Source organism: Nicotiana tomentosiformis, chromosome 6 (assembly GCF_000390325.3).
Source record: "Nicotiana tomentosiformis chromosome 6, ASM39032v3, whole genome shotgun sequence".
Taxonomy (NCBI): domain Eukaryota; kingdom Viridiplantae; phylum Streptophyta; class Magnoliopsida; order Solanales; family Solanaceae; genus Nicotiana; species Nicotiana tomentosiformis.
Window position 1 is genome coordinate 50,378,374 of NC_090817.1, and position 19,934 is coordinate 50,398,307.

The 19,934-nt window shown below is 38.1% G+C and overlaps 1 protein-coding gene across 4 annotated transcripts; it reads right to left on the reverse strand.

Moving 5' to 3' along the window:
* Positions 1 to 321: 321 nt before the first annotated feature.
* LOC104093560 (uncharacterized) lies at positions 322 to 19,565 on the reverse strand. Of its 4 annotated transcripts, none has more exons than XR_011408558.1 (13): positions 19,310 to 19,565; positions 18,040 to 18,147; positions 15,521 to 15,607; positions 14,694 to 14,747; positions 14,453 to 14,598; positions 14,074 to 14,224; positions 13,854 to 13,991; positions 2,426 to 2,497; positions 2,263 to 2,336; positions 1,889 to 2,030; positions 1,720 to 1,760; positions 1,113 to 1,191; positions 322 to 610 (listed from the first exon to the last, which is right to left on the reverse strand). XR_011408558.1 is itself a non-coding variant. In XM_009599321.4 (12 exons), the coding sequence occupies exons 1-12, from the start codon at positions 19,457 to 19,459 to the stop codon at positions 513 to 515; spliced, it is 1,299 nt and encodes a 432-aa protein (XP_009597616.1). In that variant the 5' UTR covers positions 19,460 to 19,564; the 3' UTR covers positions 322 to 512. The 4 variants fall into 4 exon arrangements, 2 of the variants coding, with proteins under 2 accessions (XP_009597616.1, XP_009597617.1); XR_685676.4 differs by having other exon boundaries at positions 1,663 to 1,760; XM_009599321.4 differs by lacking the exon at positions 1,720 to 1,760 and having other exon boundaries at positions 19,310 to 19,564.
* Positions 19,566 to 19,934: the final 369 nt, after the last annotated feature.

Genomic DNA, 19,934 nt, shown 5'->3' on the forward strand with positions numbered 1-19,934 from the left:
ATAAGTGATGCTAGTCACTACATAAAACATTGGGCAATCTATACCAGTCTTCAGCATAACGCTCTTTCTTTTCATGCTTTCACCAAATTATTATGTTTTCCATTATTTTTTAACAACACGTTTTACCAATTATGGTATCCATTTTTTCCACTGGGCAATTTGTAGGCAACTCTAATATTACTTTGTGGTTTGTACTATCGGAATAGCCATCAAAGAACGGTCCATAGTAGTGACTAGCCAGCAATCAAAACGTTTCTCTCCAGGAACCACAATGAAAACAAGGGATTACTCTTTTTCATTTTTAAATTTTGGAAAAATGAATGTGCTAACTGCGAAATAAACTTTATAATGATAACTTTTCTGATCCAAGGATACAATGACCCACATTTGGGTGCTAACTACTCAGGAAGAACGGAATAGAAACAAGAGAAGAAGAAAAAAATCAAAACACATGTACACATGCTACATCAAATAAAACTTTATCTAAGGAATTGGATGAATGAGGCAAGCGTCTACTCCAAAGTCTTCAGAAGCCTAAACAGCCCCGCGGCCTCTCTAATCCTTGAGAACTCAATACAAAATGCTTGTACTTCAATGAAGAGATCATGGACTGCAGAGAACAAGAGAAGCACTAAGTATTCAGTCAACAAGTATATCTTTTAGCATCCTGGTGGTTTTCTCACTAATCGAACAAAGAAAAACCAGTAACTACTCCCCAAATAAAATGCAGACGTACATTTTTAATTAAGAAATACAGACGTACATCAATGCATGGTACTAAAAAAGAAAACTTAAAAGCAAGGCTAGACCATATAGTCCACAATTATGCACTTAACAGCATTTGCCAAGACTAGGCTCAGAAAGTTACTGCAAGCTGAATACCAAATTTCAGTGACAGATAAGCAAACATCTTGGTTTAATGCATCTAGTCTCGTTATTATTCTCCCTTCTTCATCTGTCCCAACCCCACAGATAAATTGGCACTTGCGCTCCATCTAGCTGCTTGTTTCTTGTTGAATTCTCAAAATAATCATAAGATGTATGCAATATATGTGGTATTGCATGCTATTTAATTAACGGAATACACTAAAACGATGATAATAGACACTTACCATTTATGATCTTATTCCGGATCAAGCTCTGTAGGAAAACACAGACAAGTCTTACAAGTCGGTTTTGCATATATCTATCCTGAAATTTTGGAAAATAAGTATGTTAACCACGCAACCAATGAGAATAACATTGTAGATTCTAGAAATGTCAGCAAATGGAAATCAATGAGCGTCTTATGACACGCAATTCATATGTCACAGACCCTTTCCTTCCTACATTAGAAGAACTATTTTGTATGTCTCCTGAAATCTGCACAGAGGCAATGAGATTTGGAGCCCACTTCCAAGTGAAACAGATTCACACCCTTTCCGTTATTATACTAAGTATCAGTTCACTGATTCACTTACTTGTGACATCTACTCTTTACCAGCTGTAACAAAAAATGCAACCGAAAAGAACTACATGATCGAAATAGAATGAGATGCAAAGGTCTTATAATCTCCAGAAGCAGGATAGTTGCAGGCAAGTAACACTGTATTCCCAAATTAATAGTATTTCACCCCACATGCTTTATGATAAGGAACATCATCAAAGAACCTACAGAAATACCAAGTTTCCTCCATCACAACACCAATCTGAAATTGGGATGATAAATGGGTGAGAAACCAATTCAAGAATAGCATGGTAACCCAAGTAACTCCTGCCTCCTGGTCAGTTAAGAGTTTGAATAAGTCACACTCCGAATAACCTAATAATTGCCTGGTTCAATAAATTGAGCCGCTTCAAGTCAATGGAAAGTTCAACTAATAGGAAAGAAGTTATGCAGATAGAGGACCTTGATGTTCTCGCAGGAAGATATACAATTGGTGATGTACATATGTATGAATTCGGTTGGCAATTCAACTGCTTGAGTGAGCCTGTTAACAACTTCCATTGAATGAAGACTCATCTCCATATTAACAAGAACGGTAAAATATCTGCAACAAGATATAAACTGCAGAATCTCAGAATGTGTGATGAAATTCAGTGCAACGTCCATACAAAATACGGAATGGTAGTTCTACAACCTTCAATAAAGAAAGACAGTTCAACTAAACCCCCCAACTGACACTTGCAATCTAGGAATTAGCATATAAGGCTTTAAATCATGAACACAAGGGCATCACGAATGCTAATCAATAAACAAGGGATCAAGGAACAAGGACATACTCTGCAATCTCTGGTGAATTAACCAGCTTAACCAGAACTTCAACTGCAATAATAGGATTGTTCTCCACAAGTTCCTGAAAAAGAGAACATACTATCTTCAGAATCAGGCAAGCCGCCAGTTAGTAGGAACTCATAATACACTTGAGGGTTGCAGAACTCATACTGGCAGCTTCCTTGGTGTCAACCCACAATGGTAGACAAGCTTTGGGTCATTTGCCAACTCCAATAGTACTTGCTGGTCAAGAGTAAGAGAAACACTTTCAAGAAGTTGCTAATGAATACACTAAAAGTCTCAAGATGAAAAGAATAAGTGAATGAGCTTTCTCGATCATTACTCTCTCGGTAGTCATAAGAAATAATGAATTTGCTATGCTAAACTAAAGCTTCCCATTAAAGAATTATTTTGAAGAAGCAGGCATGAACAACTTGTAATGAAGATCTGAAGGAATACTATCCAGCCAATGATGAGCCTAGGGTGCAGAGCTTCTCCATTCTCTCTCGAAAATTAATTCAAACAGCGAGCAACTATCAAGCAACAACTACAACAAAACCATCCATTTTTGAACCAAACATGGTAACTTAAGGCTAGAATAAGGTGACGTGAAATGTGATAAGTTGATTTATATTTCAGTCGGAGAATGGAAAGGAAAACCTACCATTTCTGGTAAAAATCATACAATATCACTACGAAAACATCACAGGCTATAATTGTCCCACCTGGTTAAATGAGAACTTCCAAGATCTTAGCTACTCTACCATTTACGTTAAGATTTTTGTTGGATGCTCAAATTCTTCCCCATGGTATCAAAGCAGACATTTTTAAGCTCATTCTCACTAGTAAGATCATCATCACAAGTACAGCAACTATGCCTCAATCCCAAACAAGTTAGAAGTTGGCTATATGAATTCACATAGGCAATGTCGTTCTATTTAAGCTCATCTCATGACAATATTACACAAAATAAAAATAAATGACGATGTCACTCCATTCGTAATCAGATGTGAATCCCAAAAACCAGGATGTTGAGCTATATGGTTGTCCAACATGGAATATATAAGATTTTACAAGAGATCAGGGTTTTGGGTTATTCAATCCATTGTCTGGGGTTTTGAGTTGCAAGTTTAATTCTTTCAAAAGTACTAATAGGTGGCAAGGAGCAGAAACTTCATTAGCCGCAACACAATTGGTAGCAGATTGATCTTATTGTAACATACTTCACCTTGAGAATCAGAAGGAACTGAAAACTTGTCCAGAAAAAAGACTGAGGTGGGAATACTATGTCTTGCAAAACTTCGACATCTATGGGAGGTATGTAGGCATAGTTGCAACTGAGGGCTATAAACGATGTTATTATTAAGCCAGAAATTACGGACAACACCTCAGGAAAGACAGCTACAAAAATCCAAAAAAAATGTAGAAAAAGCCAACGCATAAGAAAAACTTTTCTGAGATTCTCAGTAACATATAGTTACTGAGATGGTAAAACAGAGAAGATGGCTAGAGTCGGCATAAAAAATGAGTAATGGATCAGGGGATGGATTAATAGGCAAAGAATGATCGAGAAAAGGCTTCCGACAGCAGACGACTAGGCTAGTCAGAAGAATTGAAGCTAGATCCATTAAGCTCTAATATTCAAAGGTGGATGACTGAGCAAATAGATGGTGGCAGCAAGGGCCAAGTTTATGAAATGAATGGACTACAAATCAGGGGATGGTCCGGAAAAATCAAATTAAAAATCAGGGAATTGAGAAAAGAGACAAAAAATTAAATTAGGGAACGGTCCCGAAAGAATATGATATTGAAATGGTGGACAGTGGTAGCTGGCTGTTTCCCAACATATCTATAGACTAAAACGAGTATGGATAAAACTGTTTGGGTTGCGCTATATTTGCGGCTGGAGACAAATCTATGGGCGACAGTCAGTGAGAGCAGTGGCTGGTTGGAGATAAACAAAGCAACTAGTTTGAAAACCAGCTCCGATGGACTCGTCCGAGTGATCAAGACACTCTTTAGAGAATTCACAAGACGTCTTAGACGAGCTGGATTAAAGTTTCTATTTAGGCAGAGACCAACACAAGAATCAAAATAGAAACATAGACTAGACAAAAGACTGCTAATCCTCACCAGGACAATGTATATATCTTTGGATTGGTCAAAAAGGGGTCGTTGGGGATGAATTACAGGTTGATGTAATTAGTTGCGGCAACAAGGAGATAGCACACCCGTTCTGGAAAGTTTTATAATTCAGATTTGGTCATTCAAATGAGAGGTACTTACATGGAAAAGGAGAAAATGGTCAAGGACTCGGCAAATGTAAGGTGGACATGAAGACATGATCTACAAGAATAATAGGCCTACGGCAAGCACACAAGGAGGACGGTCTAAGAAGGTGCAAAACGCAAAGAGAAGCCAGAATATTTCATTTATAGGTCCTCATAGGTGGGCCTCAAAACCGCCAATAGAAACATTGATGTTCAATTTAGTAATAATTCAAGTTTTGGTCATATCTTACAAAAACCGACTAAAATTTCGAAATATTTTGACCTAATAAAAGGAGAGGAGGAAAGCCAAATGGCAAAACCGACAAGGTACCATGGGCAGCATGAAACAGAGGAATCAAACTCAGGGGATCAATGGTCATTAAAGGGAGAAAGAAGCCTTTAGAATGGAGAAATTGCTCCCAGAGACAGTCTTCCACAATTGAGACATGTGACAAAGTCCCATTACTAGCATTATCAAGGGACAAAGGTCAACCACGTTTTCTAGAAACACCCAATGGAGATGGAAACATCATCATGGATCCAGTGTTATCAAAGGCGAAAAGCGCAAAAAAGCTCTAAGGTCCGTTGGGGCTTTAAGCGCAAAACGCAAATAAAGCGTGAGCTTTAATGAAAAAAAGCGCAACGGGAGAAAAAGTAAAAATATGTATATGTAGTACAAGACTAATAATTATAAGCATGAATAACAAATATATGGACAAAGAAATTGGAAAAAGATTACGATAAAGTGAAATATCAATTGTTTAATGTTGCCTTTTCATGATTACACTCATTGGCAAGGAATAATATGCCTTAGAGCCTTGATGTGATACTAAAGCGCCCACAAAGCGAGGCGAAGCGCTCAACATGTTTTGAGCCTTGCTTCAGGGCTTAAGCGCGCTTTAAGCGCGCCTTTGACAACACTGCTTGGATTTGAGAATACCATAGACTACGCAAGCAGCTAGGTGCTAACTTTGAAGGCTTTGAGGATGTTAAACTTCCCATATTGGTCGAGGGAATGTGGTGTTGTTTTCCTTAGGTGGTCTTGCGAACCCTCACCTCGCGAGCTAAATTTTGGAGTTGTGATAGGCCCAAAGTCCATTTTCAACTCATTCCAATTCTTTGTTTACTGATATTGGGCCCTTATACTGTCCCTGCATTAAATGTTCAGCCAGCATGCAGTGTGTGTTTAAGTGTTTCACACTGGTTAAGGGAATGAGATATTACCTCCTTGTATGCTCTTGGACAATCCTCATCTCGAGTTAGCTTTCGGGGTTAAATTAGACCCAAGATCTATTTTCTAAACCGAGGACAGAGCACTGAACTTTTTTCTAGTTATTGATATATACCACCCAGAAAAGGGTATTGTCACCACAAGCAATTCAAGCAACTCTAAGGTAAAAAGGATAAAGATAGCTCAAAAACCAAGAATTCCATGTCAACCAGGAGACTGGGAGCAGGCCAAAACTGTCGCTGGATGGACGAAAATGAAGTTGAGGATCATAACTTGGAATATAAGGGGCTTGAACAGTAAGGAAAAACATAGACAGAGAAAAGCGTTTGGCCATAAGTGGAGAGCAAGACATATGCTGCTTGTGAAAAAGGAAACTTGAAGATCTACTGAGATAGCAGCTAGACAAATTCACAAGCAAATGGGTGGGGCATGTAATCTTGGTGCATTAAGTAGGCCAAGATGTTAAAAAAATTTATGGCATAAAATAGCATAGGCAGGTGAAATTATGGCGAGCGGCCACTATAGCATTAGTGTTATGTTGTCAAGCTTGTTCCAGAATGTTTACTAGCACCTACTAGAGTATATAGTTCTAACTTCTAGCATTATTAGAAAAAAGAGGGTGGATTTTTTATTTGAGATGTCAAATGCCAGGGGCTGCGTGTTGGACCTCAGTAATAATACCACCAAGTAGGCAACGGAAAGAAACAACAACAATAGGACATACAGCACAATGGCTGAATTCTGTAAATGGTAGAAGATTGGAATTGGTTGACCCTTCTTTATCTGGTAGAAAATTTACCTAACAACAAGGAGACAATGCAAGAGTAGTGTCGAGGATTGACAGATTTCTTTTTCCACTAAGTGGGATGATGAATTTAAATTAAAAAATCAACTCCATTGGACTATCATCAGATCACACTGCCCTTATGCTCACTGTTATCACCAGGAAAACATTAGCTCCTAATTCAAGTTGGTAAACCTGTGAATGAAGGTTTAGAGTTTCATACACATGGTCCAAAGTTGGCAGAGCTTTTTTGAGGTAGAAGGGAACCAAGGATACCAGATTATGTTCAGGCGAAAAAAAAACTGAAAATGCTTCTCAAGCTGAAGGAATGGAGCACACGTCCCTTTGCAACTGAGAAAAGAGAAAATCAGACCTAATACGACAAATCCTAAATCTAGATAAAGCAAAGAAGAAAAGGGAACTTGTTGACAACTAACTCCTGCAAAGCCAAAACCAAATCTGCCGATAGAATTGAAGGAGATTGCCAAGTGCGAGAAAGCCAATTCGCAGAGACAAACTTCTACATATCTTTCGTTAGAAAGGAAAAAAACTAAATTATATCAGAAGATGACTAATAAACATGGAAGCTACAACCCTATTGAAAAGTTACAAGTGAATCAAGTAATTACGGAGGATCAAGATGACATTAAGACGGACGATAGTAGAATTCTACAGAACTATATACAAACAGAATCAGAGTGGAGACTGTATATTTATATAGAAGACACTCCAAAGATAACTGAAGAAGAAAGCGAACAACTTCAATAAACCTTCGAGGCAAAATTTGTTGATTGTAGGAGGATTTTTAGGAATATTGTTTCCTGAATAAGTCATAGATTAACAGAGTCCTATAGTGCTTCCTTGTTGCCTGTTATTTGTAACAGCTTCGACTTATTCATTTGAATAAGTATTAGATTAGATTTTTACTTGATTTGAATAGGTCAGTCATTGGAACCTTGTTTAAGTAGCATGTTCTTGAGATGTAAATAAACACCAGAAATACAAGAAGTTCTTTTTCTTTTCTTAAAATCTTCATGGTATCAGAGCCATTGCTGCCTTTTGAGGTGAGTTTTTCACCCTTGCAGCACTAGGGTTTAATTTTTTTGAAAAAAGAGGTCGAGTTTCTCTCCATAGCCTACTGTCACAATAATTTTCGAGCTTTCTGTTGTGCTGTGGCCTGTGGGGAAACTAATACCACCACAGGCTCCCCCTCTCTCTACGGCCACAAAACCCCAACAAGCAGCTTCGGCAAAGACTGCCCCATGCGCCTTCAGAAGTCCAACTCCGGCAACCGTCAGCCTCACGTGCCGGCGAGTAGACCACATTTCGGCATTTTTTTCTGGGAGATTTTTCTTCCTGGGGTACGCTGTGGATAAGCCTGATTTGAAAACTTAATCAAAGAGAAATAGAAAGAAACCATCATGCGATCTACTGAAGCTGAACCTGAGTTATTTACATTTCTTAATGAGTCAGATTTGCCCATTGCTAACAGAAAAGGAGTCATATCTTGCACCACTAAACACCCTTTATCTAATTTAGTCTCCTATAATTCCGTCTTCCTCCTATAGGGCCTTTACATTGTCTATTTCTACTGTCTCTCTTCCCTAGAATTGGTGGGAAGCTTTTGCAGATTCTAAATGAAAGGAAGCTATGATTCAAGAAATGAAAGTCTTGTCAAAAAATACAATTTGGGAACTTATCACTTCACCACCAGACAAAAGTCAGTTGGCTGCAAATGGATCTTCAATGTGAAACACAAGGATGATGGCTCAATCGAAAGATTCAAAGCAAGATTGCTTGTGGAGTGGATTATCAAAAGACATTTGCCCCTGTTGCTAAAATGAACGCTATCAAAAAAAAATTCTCTTGTGCAGCTAATCTTGATGGGGACCGACTTACAACAGTTTGATGTAAAGAATGCATTTCTTCATGGAGACTTAGAAGAAGAGGTGTATATGGAGATTCCTCTTGGATTTGATATTGAACAAAGTCAAGGAAAGGTGTGCAAACTGAAGAAAGCCTTGTATGAACTGAAGCAATCCCCTAGAGCTTGGTTTGACAGATTCTACAAAGCAATGATCTCCTTCGGCAACAAACAAAGCAATGTTGATCACAACCTCTTCATAAGACATCAAAAGGGTAAACTCACTCTTCTCATAGTTTATGTTGATGACAAAGTAATGACTAGAGATGACAAAGAGGAGATGACCCAATTAAAGAAGTCGTTGGCAGAAGAATTTAAAATAAGTATCTAGTATTATTGCAGTACTTCTTAGGAATTGAGGTTGCTAGATAAAAAAGAGGAACCTTTATTTCTCAAAGGAAATATATTTTGGATCTCTTGAAAGAAGCTGATACGACATGTTGCAAACTGGCAGAACCGCCCATTGGAAGCAATCAGAAGTTACAAAGCAGAACTGGAGAGTCAGTTAATAAAGAGAGATATCAGAGATTGGTTGGAAGACTCATTATCTCTCCCACACTAGACCAGATATAGCTTATTCAGTCAGCTTGGTGAATCAGTTAATGCATGATCTCGGGATTCTCATATGCAAGCTGTTTTCACATTTTGCGGTTTCTGAAGTCTGCTCTAGGCAAAGGTCTCTTTTTCTCCAAACATGGCCACCTCCAAGTAGAAACCTATACAGATGCGGACTAGGATGGATCTCTAACAATTTACATCTGGTTACTATACACTCGCAGAAGAAAACTTAGTTACTTGGAGAAGCAAGAAGCAAAGTGTAGTTGCTAGATTAAGTGTAGAGGCAGATTATAGAGCTTTGGCCCAGAGTGTTTATGACCTTCTGTGGCTACAAAATCTACTAGAGGAATTGAGATTGTCTAAAAAAGGTAAACTTTGCTTCGTATTGTGATAACAAGGCTGCAATCAGTATAGCTCATAATACTGTTCAACATAGACCGAATGAGACATGTTGAAATTGATAGATACTTCATCAAAACAAAAGATCAGAAGCGGTGTCTTGACTTGCTTTATGTGTCATCAGAGAAACAAATAGTTGATGTGTTTAAAAAAGGGTCAACAAAAAATTCTTTTCACTAGTTTGCAAGTTAGGCATGTGTGACATCTTCGCACCAACTTGAGGGGGAATGGTGATTGTAGGAGAATTTAGGAATAATGTTTCCTGAATAAGTCATATATTAACAGTTTTGAATAAGTTATATATTGTTTCCTCGTTTCCTGTTATCTGTTACAACTTTGACTTATTCATTTGAATAAGCCATAGATTAGATCTTTACTTGATTTGAATAGGTCATAGGAACCTTGTAGAAGTAGCTTGTTCTTGAGATATAAATAGACACATAGAAATACAAGAAGTTCTTCTTTTCTTAAAATCTTCAACATTACGCAGATGGGTAAAGGATCAAATTGCCATTCTTCCTTTCGGAGGAGTTGAAAAATACTATTGACGGTTTCATTGCGTTATATGTTTATTTTTTCTTTCTTTTTTTTCACCGTGATTCAACAATCCCAGAGTTACTTTTTAATCCGATCATATAAGAAAAAAATCTTCTTTTTTTTCGTACCGTTTCATAATATAAATATTGCTAAGAAACTGATGAAGGAACTCCTAGTCCAGATGGGTACTAAATGAGTTTCGTTTAGAGTTGCTAGAAAGTGTTGAAGGATGACATAACGAGGGCCATAAATGATTTCCATCTTCATGAGGTTTTCGAGAAAAGCTTAAATGCATCTCATATTTCCATGGAGTTAAAAAAAATTCAGATCAAAAAGCCAGGTTGAGAGCTTTACAATATCAACGCAAAGCAACTCACACAGAGGTTAAAAAGGGTTGTCAATAAATTAGAAACTAAAACAGAAATTGCATACATCAGGGAGAGAAATCATGAATGCAATTTTAGTAGCTAATGAGTGACCTAAAGTGTTTTTTTTTCTTTCTTCATAAAGGGACAGAGACAGGGGAAACTTGTATTCCCTTTCTTGTTCATATTTGTTATGCAAGGTTTTAGAAGAATGATCAAACTGGTACTGCATGAAGATAAGATTTTTAAAACTACTTGTGATGGGCAGGACACCTTAGCCATTTCAACACACTGATTCTATGTATTATAGTAGAGCAGCTGAGATATCTAAGGTTGATATTAGTTGTTTTTAGGTATGATGTATACTAAAAACAGCTGGAATAATCAGCTAATGATACTCCCAAACATTAGGGACCTGGCTAAAGTACTTGGTTGTAACTTGTAAGGTAGGAAGCTCACCTGCAACATCTTTAGGCCTCCCTTCGGGATAAAAGCACAAATCTGGAGGCATTTGGCAAGAGATGGGGCAGAAATGTGAAAGGAAGCTGGCATGTTGGAAGAAGCAATACTTTTCTTTGGTGGGTCGACTAATCTAGCCCGTTTTTATTTGCCTTGACGATGGACGTGCTGACGCGGCATATACATGGGGAAGTGCCATTGTGCATGCTATTTGCCGATGATATAGTGTTGATCGACGAGACGCGAAGCGGGGTCAACGCAAGATTGGAGGTTTGGAGGCAGACCTTGAAGTTTAAAGGTTTTAAGTTGAACAGGACTAAGACAGAATACTTAGAGTGCAAGTTCAGTGATGGGACTCATGAGTCACACGTGGATGTGAAGCTTGATACTCAAGTTATCCCCAAGAAAGGTAGTTTCAAGTATCTCGGATCTATTATCCAGGGTAACGGGGAGATTGACGAGGATGTCGCACATCGTATTGGAGCGGGATGGATGAAATGGAGGCTTGCGTCCGGCTCTTATGTGATAGGAATCTGCCGCCAAGACTTAAAGGTAAATTTTACAAAGTGGTGGTCCGACCAACTATGCTATATGGGGCGGAGTGTTGGCCAATTAAGAACTCACATGTGCAGAAGATGAAAGTAGCAGAAATGAGGATGTTGAGATGGATGAATGTGTATACCAAGAGAGATAAGATTAAGAATGAAGCTATTCAGGACAAAGTGGGAGCGGCCTCCGTGGAGGACAAGATGCGGGAGTCGAGGCTGAGATGGTTCGGGCACGTGAAGAGGAGAAGCATTGATGCTCCTGTCAGGAGATGTGAGAGGATGACCATAGCGGGTTTGAGAAGAGGTCGAGGTAGGCCAAGGAAGTATTGGGGAGAGGTGATTAGACATGATATGGCGCGACTTCAGCTTACTAAGGACATGACCCTTGATAGGAAGGTATGGAGATCGAGGATTAAGGTAGAAGGGTAGTAGGTAATTGTAAGTTTCTCCTTTTTTACCCGTTACTTTAGTAGCACTCAAGTTCCTGCATATGCTTACGTAGATCGTTACTTCGTCATGTGATTTAGTTCGCTTCTGTTATCGTATTTCCTGTTGTTAGTGTTTAGTACTACTAATTCCCCTCCCCCCCCCCTCTTTTTTTCCCTTTTCTCTTTCTTCCTCTTCTTCTTCCCCCCTCATCTTCTTCCTCTTCTTCGCCTTCTTCTTCTCACTCTTTCTAAGCCGAGGGTCTATTGGAAACAGCCTCTCTACCTTCACTAGATAGGGCTAAAGTAAGCGTACGCACTACCCTCCCCAGACCCCACTTTTGGGAATATACTGGGTTTGTTGGTGGTGGTGGTGGTGGTGGGTCGACTGATCCTTATCAATAGTGTACTAGACTCTTGCCAACATATGTCATGTTCTTGTTCCTTATGCCAGCAAAGAATAGAGGAGACTGGATAACCTTAGGAGATATCTGGTTCTAGTAAGGAACAAGAGGACATATCAGCTGGTGAGGTGGAGCTCTGTCACAGCCAATGAGAAGGAATAGCCCAAGGCTCCCAGAAAGTGGTTGTCGGGAGATAGTCTTTAAATAGGCCCTATTGAAGAAAGTAATGAAAGAAAAGTATGGGATGCAGAATGCTTGGAGTGACAACTCCTCATCAGTTAGAATCTGCTTGGAAACATCTCAAGGAAATTGGAATTAGTTGACAGAATCTGCTGCAAAGCAGGTGATGCTGCAGGATACCTTCTGGCATGATAACTGGAGCTCAAACAACGATTCAGTGATCCTTTGACCATTTTCCAGAATACAGAAATAGAGTTGGCTATTGCAGAAGTAAAAATGGCAGGAACATTGTCTTCAGGAGTGATTGAGAATTGGAAAGGATAGTATAGTTTCTCAATTTACTGGCTTTCACGGTCTCACAAGCAGACAGGCTAAATTGGACAGCCCATAGCAATAGGGTCTTCACTGTGAATCTTGCTACAACTCTCTGCTTGCTTGCAGGATATGGTCAGAAATCTCTCATCCTAGCGCTGAAAACGAATCTCTAAAAAAGCATCATATAAGATGGTTTAACTCTTCGTAGTGGCTTATGAAACCTGTTTGACAAGACAATCTTCTGAACAAGGATTGCAAATCTGCAGCAGAAGCTACCCACATAGAGAAGAGGCTGAAGGGAACAGCCCTATTCTTATTTTGTGTTGGCCCAGCATCCCAGTTATGGCGTATTGTCTAAACCTTTTGGGTCTCAAATTGGTCATGCTAAGAAGAGGAGCTAGAACAGGAAAGGTCTGGGTGGAACCAAAGAAGAATATGGAATACTATCCCAGCATCATCTGGTGGACATTGTAGAAGAAAAGAATCACATACGTTTTTGAACATAAAGCTGACTCAATTTGAAGATCAAATGCACTAGTATACTTTTGCTTACTTTCTGGTGTAGGATGAGCATGTAGATTAGGCTGAACATCTATGAGACTTCATCAGTTCCTTAAAGAATTATATACTGCAGCTCCAACTTAGTACCAGTCTTTATAACTAAAATTTACATTTATTGACAAAAAAGAAAATATTATCTATCCTACTTAGGATCTACTAGAGCAGCTATTTGTCCAGCGTTGCCAACATTCAAAGTCGGCATGGTCAATTGCAAAACTAACAAAGTCTAGACAACATTCCACCAGGTATGTAGTTGAACCACCAAATCTTTTTTTCTTTGTTTGTTTTTTTGGGGTTGCGTGGAGAAGCAGAACCAGAAAACCGAGGTTCAATAAATACGAATAAGCAAAATTGACCTTCTTTGGATATGTTCCACCTTGTCACTTTTCTCATTGGTATGCAACCCTACATTTTTCTCATAAAGGTCAATCATGAAATTATATCCACAAGGAATGGCCATAGAAATCCAAGAAAAAAGGCCAAGATTGCCCTACTTATCAGGAAAAAAAGCCTTTATTTTGTGAATCAGTCATTTAGATAATAATAATAATAATAATAATAATAATAATAATAATAATAATAATAATAATAGAACTTGACCAAGTATGTAGTGGAATATCCAACAGGAAGCATATGCACCTCTTGTTGAGCAGGTGCAAGTGGACCTTTTAGAGCTTTTGCAATCAAATCCCTGACTGCAGCTCCTCTACTAGTATCGGCACACATCCCATGATCCCATAGAAGCTCATAATTGTAATCAGGGTTTAGCCACACTAGCTGCAGCAGATATGAGGGTTATCTAACATACTCCAGAAATTGATCAATTTATTCCCGTGACATAACAGCATGTAGTTCTTACCTCTCCATCCAATACAGGAAGCCTGGGAGGATGAGGCCTTATCCATTGAGGTCCTAATCCTTCCAATGACAAATTTGATAACAATCCAGTTATCGTCTCATCAACATCCCCAGATCCAATCTTAGGTTTAGATCCAGGGAGAAGATCAAACCTGAAATTTCCCAATGCTAAATATTAAATAATGTCCAAGAATAAGAAATCATTGACCGACTTGAGTTATCAATGCAAGACTAAGATACCAGGATGGAAAATTCACAGGAAAAAAAACTTCTCCAATTGTGGGTCTGTGAAGGGGAAACAAAGAGGGGGGAACTGGGCTCTTTGGTGATAAAGTAGTAACCTAAACAGAATACCAAGAAATAAAAGCATGGAGTCATACTCTGATGAATTGCTATCACAGCCACGAGGTACATCAGGGTCAGGAATGCTATTTTTCACGTAACTGTTCCTGAACAAGCAATGAAGCTGTTCTGGTAGAGCTTTGCTACCATATTGCTGTTGCAACTGCTCTCGTTGGGGGAAAGACTAGTGAAGTTCAAAATTGAGATGAAAAAGGATAAGTTACCGTACATGTAACCACCAGTAATGAAAAAGATGATATGAGAATATTGGTCACTTACATGTTGTGAAGGATCAAACATTTTCATGTAATCTGTTGCTGATTGCTTAAGAACCTGCAATGAGGCATTACTTCTGAAACAGTTCTAATATGGTATAACGGATAAAGGAAACCAAATAATTTTGACTAGAGTTACAAACTAAGATGCTTTAAAACATACTGAGCAGAATTATAAACCAAATAACACTGACAAGACTTAATATACTTTTTTCCCTTTCCTGGTCTGGGGGTTGAGCGGGACAGGGCATAAAATGCATTCCTGACTTCAGCTTAAAATTGGAAAGGTGCAAAGACAGAAAAATTATGTTGATATAGCATATTCAAAGTGTCTTTTGCATCTTAGAACGGAGAATTGCACTTTAATACTGCAGGTATAGTAAGGTTTGGCTATTCTGTCTTTCCCCTATCTCAATGATGAAACATTTCCATCAGAGCAGTGCAGCTGTTGTACTACTCACAGGACCATGACAAAAAGCTCTATTTCGCCTACACAATAAACTCTATTTAGCAATCTATCATACAGGTGACCACAATACCCAGTAAGCCATCTGGGTGGATGATTATTCTGCAGCAATGGACCTATTCTCGTTTTAAAAAAAGTAAATGACCAATTTTATCATCATAACAAGTTGAAATAGTTAGTATTATATTCTCTTGTGATTGAGGAAATCCATCACAGACAACTATAGCCCTTAATTTACAACTGATCTTACACAAAATACCGTTTGCTTTGAGCTTTAAACATCAGAAGCAAGAGCACAAAACCAGGGCCCTTTTTAACCTCTAAACATGACCATTATACACACAACAGGAAACCAATAGTTAAACCTCTCTGCTACTGGTTGAGCTGGCTGAGCCCAACAACTGAAGAATAAAAGCTCTTTCACATCGTTCAGCTTCTTCGTCACAGGCTGCCTGCAAATAAGCAAAACAAAAAATCATAGTTAAGACATAAAGGTCATCTGATCACAACTATCAAGGAATTTAAGCAAGAATGTGTCATATAAATCACTTTTAAGAGCTTATCACTTACAGGTAAAGAAGGTGATATACTAAATTCATGGTGAATGAAAGCTCATTGAACATTAAGTGTGTGGTTTGAGGTGCATGTGAAGGGAGAGAGTAATATGAGATAGATAGTTCGTGAATACTACAAAAGATCAGCTACCAAAGCAGTATAAGTCTCTGTATTCGTGCACAGCTCACAGGAAGTCATGTTATTTTTGCTTTTTTCATGTCAGGAGAGTTACAATTTCCAGTCGTACAATTAAAATTTACCCCCACGTATAACTATTTATACTACCCCTTCCCTTGAACACTGTTAACAAGTTGCATGCACCTAAATATCCAAATCATAATAAAAACTTTAGCGAGTCCAAAGGCTGGTTAGAATGAAAATCCTGAATCTGCTCAGCTTCCAAGCATATACCTCCCTTTGTACTATCTCATCAGCGACTAAGCTTGATTAACCAGTTTCTTCTTCCAACAATCTAAGGTACTGATCCCGCTAATTTTCTCGAAATTCATTAACTGATCCTGCTTTTACCATAAAGTCTCCATAACTGTCTCAATCTGCCTCAGAGTTTTTACGTCTGCTTTTATGTGTTCGAAGAACATTGAAAACTTCCCAATTGTGTACCGCATATAGTCTACAAATGGATACCAGTGTTTTAAAAGGCGTGGGCGTAAGGCGAGGCGTTTTACATATGCCTCAGCGGGGCGTAAGCATCATAGGTATTTAGTTTTTAATATTTTATAAAATAATATAATGACAGCAAATATTTATAAACAGGTAAAATTGCATAAATATTGAAGAAAACTATATATATGTGTGCTCCATCCCCACAAAAAACTAATCAAAACAATCTATTATACGTTACTTACAAGCACAAGTAATTTGAGTCAAAGAATAAAATTTTCTATATGGAGGAACAAAAAGGATGATTAACCTGCAATTTGAACTTTGAATTTGCTGCTATGAAGAAGAATGTAGTTCTCTTTGTATTTGTAAAAAAAAAAAAAAATATTCGTTGTTTTTGGGAGATATTAGCAGACTAGCGGACAAGATAAAAAATTGGGAAAACCATGAATTAGGGCTTAAATCAATAAAAAAAGTCTTTACTTTTAAATTTAATACTTTTGAGTTCCTTTTTAAACCTTTTGAGTAATTGCCAAACTGACTTTTGAGAATTTGGGTATTATTTGAAGGACTAATTCAACAAATTTTGTTTTAATTTGAAAAAGTCTCTGGGGCTTACTCTTTGCTAAAAAATCGCGCCCCGAACGCTCGGGCGTACGCCCCAAATGGCGGGACGTACGCCTCTTGAGACTTTCGCCCCACACCATCGCCCCGGGGCGTTTTTGGTACGCCTCACCCCGGGGCTCGCCCCAGAAACGCCTTTTAAAACAGAGATGGATACACACATAAAAAGGTTTTCTTTACACTCAGCTAAGCATTAATGATGCACTCTACCTGTATGCATGATAGATCTTATATGTTTTACAGCGCTGCAATAATTCTTGGGTTTTCTTCCATCACTTTCTTGCACTAAAGGTTGAAAGCATCAGCTTAGTATATATTGCAGATTTTCTTCTTTTGCTGGAAAGCATCATGCTAGAGTTGGTTTTCTCGGATTTAGACAGTTATAGAAGCTACAAGAAACAAGAGGCAAAAGGAGTATTATTCTATTTAAATCCAGATCAGAAAAGCTAGAGTCAGAAGTTACAACAGCTTTCCCTTGCACTTGCACTCTCTTTGCCATCCTCACCATTTCTACTTGCTGCACTTCACTTTTCAACTTATTTCACATTCACTACACTTCCCTTTAGTTCCTTTTCTTCATGAATGCCTTACTGCCATCTCTTAGTAATGTCTATAAATAACTTTGTAGCCCCATCCTGCACCTCCCTCAAGATATACCTAAAAGTAAGGGAACCTCTAAATTTCTTCCGACCTGCAACTACCCATTTTTTCAACTCGATACCTTCCATCACCGTGATGTACAAACCTTAGTTTGTGGAAACTAGAAAGCAGTTTCTACTATAGTTCTGCTTAATTAAGAAAAAGAACCACGAGCAGCAATCAAAAGTGCTGAAGAAGTAAATGCATGAGACACTATACACTGTTGGACATCCTAACATTACAAAGTCGAGCATGAGTACAGTTCTATAATTTATTAAATTCCACAAGAAAAAAAGAGAAATCTGAGCACAAATCTTTCAGAGAATATATTTTAATATTGCATTGAATACATTTTGCATGTTACAGGGCTTCACAGCCATTCAATTTGCAGGACACAAAATAATAGCAAATTGAACCATGATGAACATTAATAACCTGCACTTACATTTACTAGCAACGAAATGAACGGGTTTGAAGAAGGCTCTTGCGAGGAATAAACCTGCTGAAGGATTGCATAAGCAACTAATCTCTGTGCTGGTTTAAGAAGTTTTCCCTGCAGAGAAGATGGTATACCGGGCTGTTAATAGCAGCAAGTTGCGAAACTTTTCTTGTCTACGAGATATAGATGTCCAATATAAGAAAACTTCTAGGTGTGATGAGAAAGACTAAGGTACAAAGGAATTACATGGATTTTTTTTTTTTGATAAGTTACAAAGGAAATACAAAGATTCTCAAGCAACTTTTGATTATCACTTCAAGAACCCAAAAAAAAAAGTATGAAGTAACTTTTTCTGAATGTGGAAAACAAGGACCATAGGAAATCCTATATCCGAATCAAACCCCTTGCTTTTTCCAAGTTCCAAAGAATGGAAGACAATTCCCTCCAACAAGAAAAACCTTGATTGCAATGTCTTTTCGGAAATCCTGTATCCGAGTCAAACCCCTTGCCTTGCACACCGGTGTACGAGGCAGTTTGTGGGCATCTCGACTAATCCACTAGTTACCTACTACTTTTCGCTAGCACAGATACCAGAAAACTCTCTCCACCAGCGCTTAGGTATATGGGATGGATTCATGCACTTTAGCTTCTACTAGGATTCAAAGGTTGTTATCTTAACTCTCGACCACTAGGTCACCCATCGGGGGATCCTGATGGCAATTTCTTCAAATAGTTGAATACTTAAATTCCTCACACAAATCTAAGAAAAATTAATTATTTTTGCTTTTAAAACCTTGCAAATCAAAACTTTGTGCTTGGACTACAATCAGAACTCAATTTTCTATCAGAATAGCAGCCCTTTTTTTTGATAAACCACAAATCTAATAGTAATATTATTTTTGCTCTTTTTCCTTTCTGTTTCAAGAAAAGAGCAGCTAGATTCAAGCAAATTCAAAACTTGTAATTGGTAATTGAAAAACTGAATTGCTCTGAAGGTCAAAAATGTATTGCTTCCTCTTCTCCAAATCGAAAACCCATTCTTAGCTCGAAATGCATGAATTGTTATATTCAACTTTACAGAAATGGGGATGTCAAAATATACTCACCACATACACCAACTATGAAAACCCTAAAATGGGCAGCAAAAATCCTTGTCTAGCATCATATACCTATTCAAAACCCTAATTTTTTCAATTAACTGCTCTTCTAGTCATTTAGAAAGATATATAGATAGAGAAACACACACACACACACACACACACAGAGGGAGATTTACGTCAAGGATTAAGGCGAGACAGATGCAAGCAGAAAATTGGCGAGGGGGAGGGAAACTGGAGGCGAAGTCGGCGACGATCTGATCGAACGGCCGATGATCTCCGGCTTTGAGCAACGTCAACACCGTGTTCGATTCTTCTTTTCCTAACATCCTCTTGTTTCTCTCTCACTCGGAGTTGCACACACTGAAGTCTCTACTCGGCGTTCTCTTCTTTATTAATCTTTGCAAGTACTCTTTTTCCGCCTTTTAGTCACAAACAAAGCAGGTAAAAATAAAACTGATAATCAAGATAAGTTTTCGAAAAAAAAATAAAAATCACTTGCCTAGATATTTAACTTTTTTAAACTACGGTGTGTTTGTTACTTCATAAAATATTTTTCGAAAAAAGTTTTTCAATTTTTCCATGTTTGATTGAATTAAATGTTTTGAAAAATATTTTTCTTATCAACTCATTGTACTCTAGTTATAGAAAAATGTTTCCTAATCAAGAGGGAAAAATATTTTCCAAAATTCCTTTTCAACCTACCCACCCTCACCCACGTACCCTATACCCTCATACCACCCACCTAACCCCACCCCTCTCTCCAAAAAGGCTTTTTTTTTCAAATTTTAGTTTTTTTTTTGT

Excerpts from the sequence above, each read along its gene's own strand:
- LOC104093560 (XM_009599321.4), bottom strand. The coding sequence starts at position 19,459 with ATGTTAGGAAAAGAAGAATCGAACACGGTGTTGACGTTGCTCAAAGCC. Across the intron at positions 13,992-14,073 it reads TTCCTGTATTGGATGGAGAG|CTAGTGTGGCTAAACCCTGA; the intron begins GTAAGAACTACA and ends TATCTGCTGCAG. Across the intron at positions 1,192-1,888 it reads CTTCCTGCGAGAACATCAAG|GATAGATATATGCAAAACCG; the intron begins GTCCTCTATCTG and ends CCAAAATTTCAG.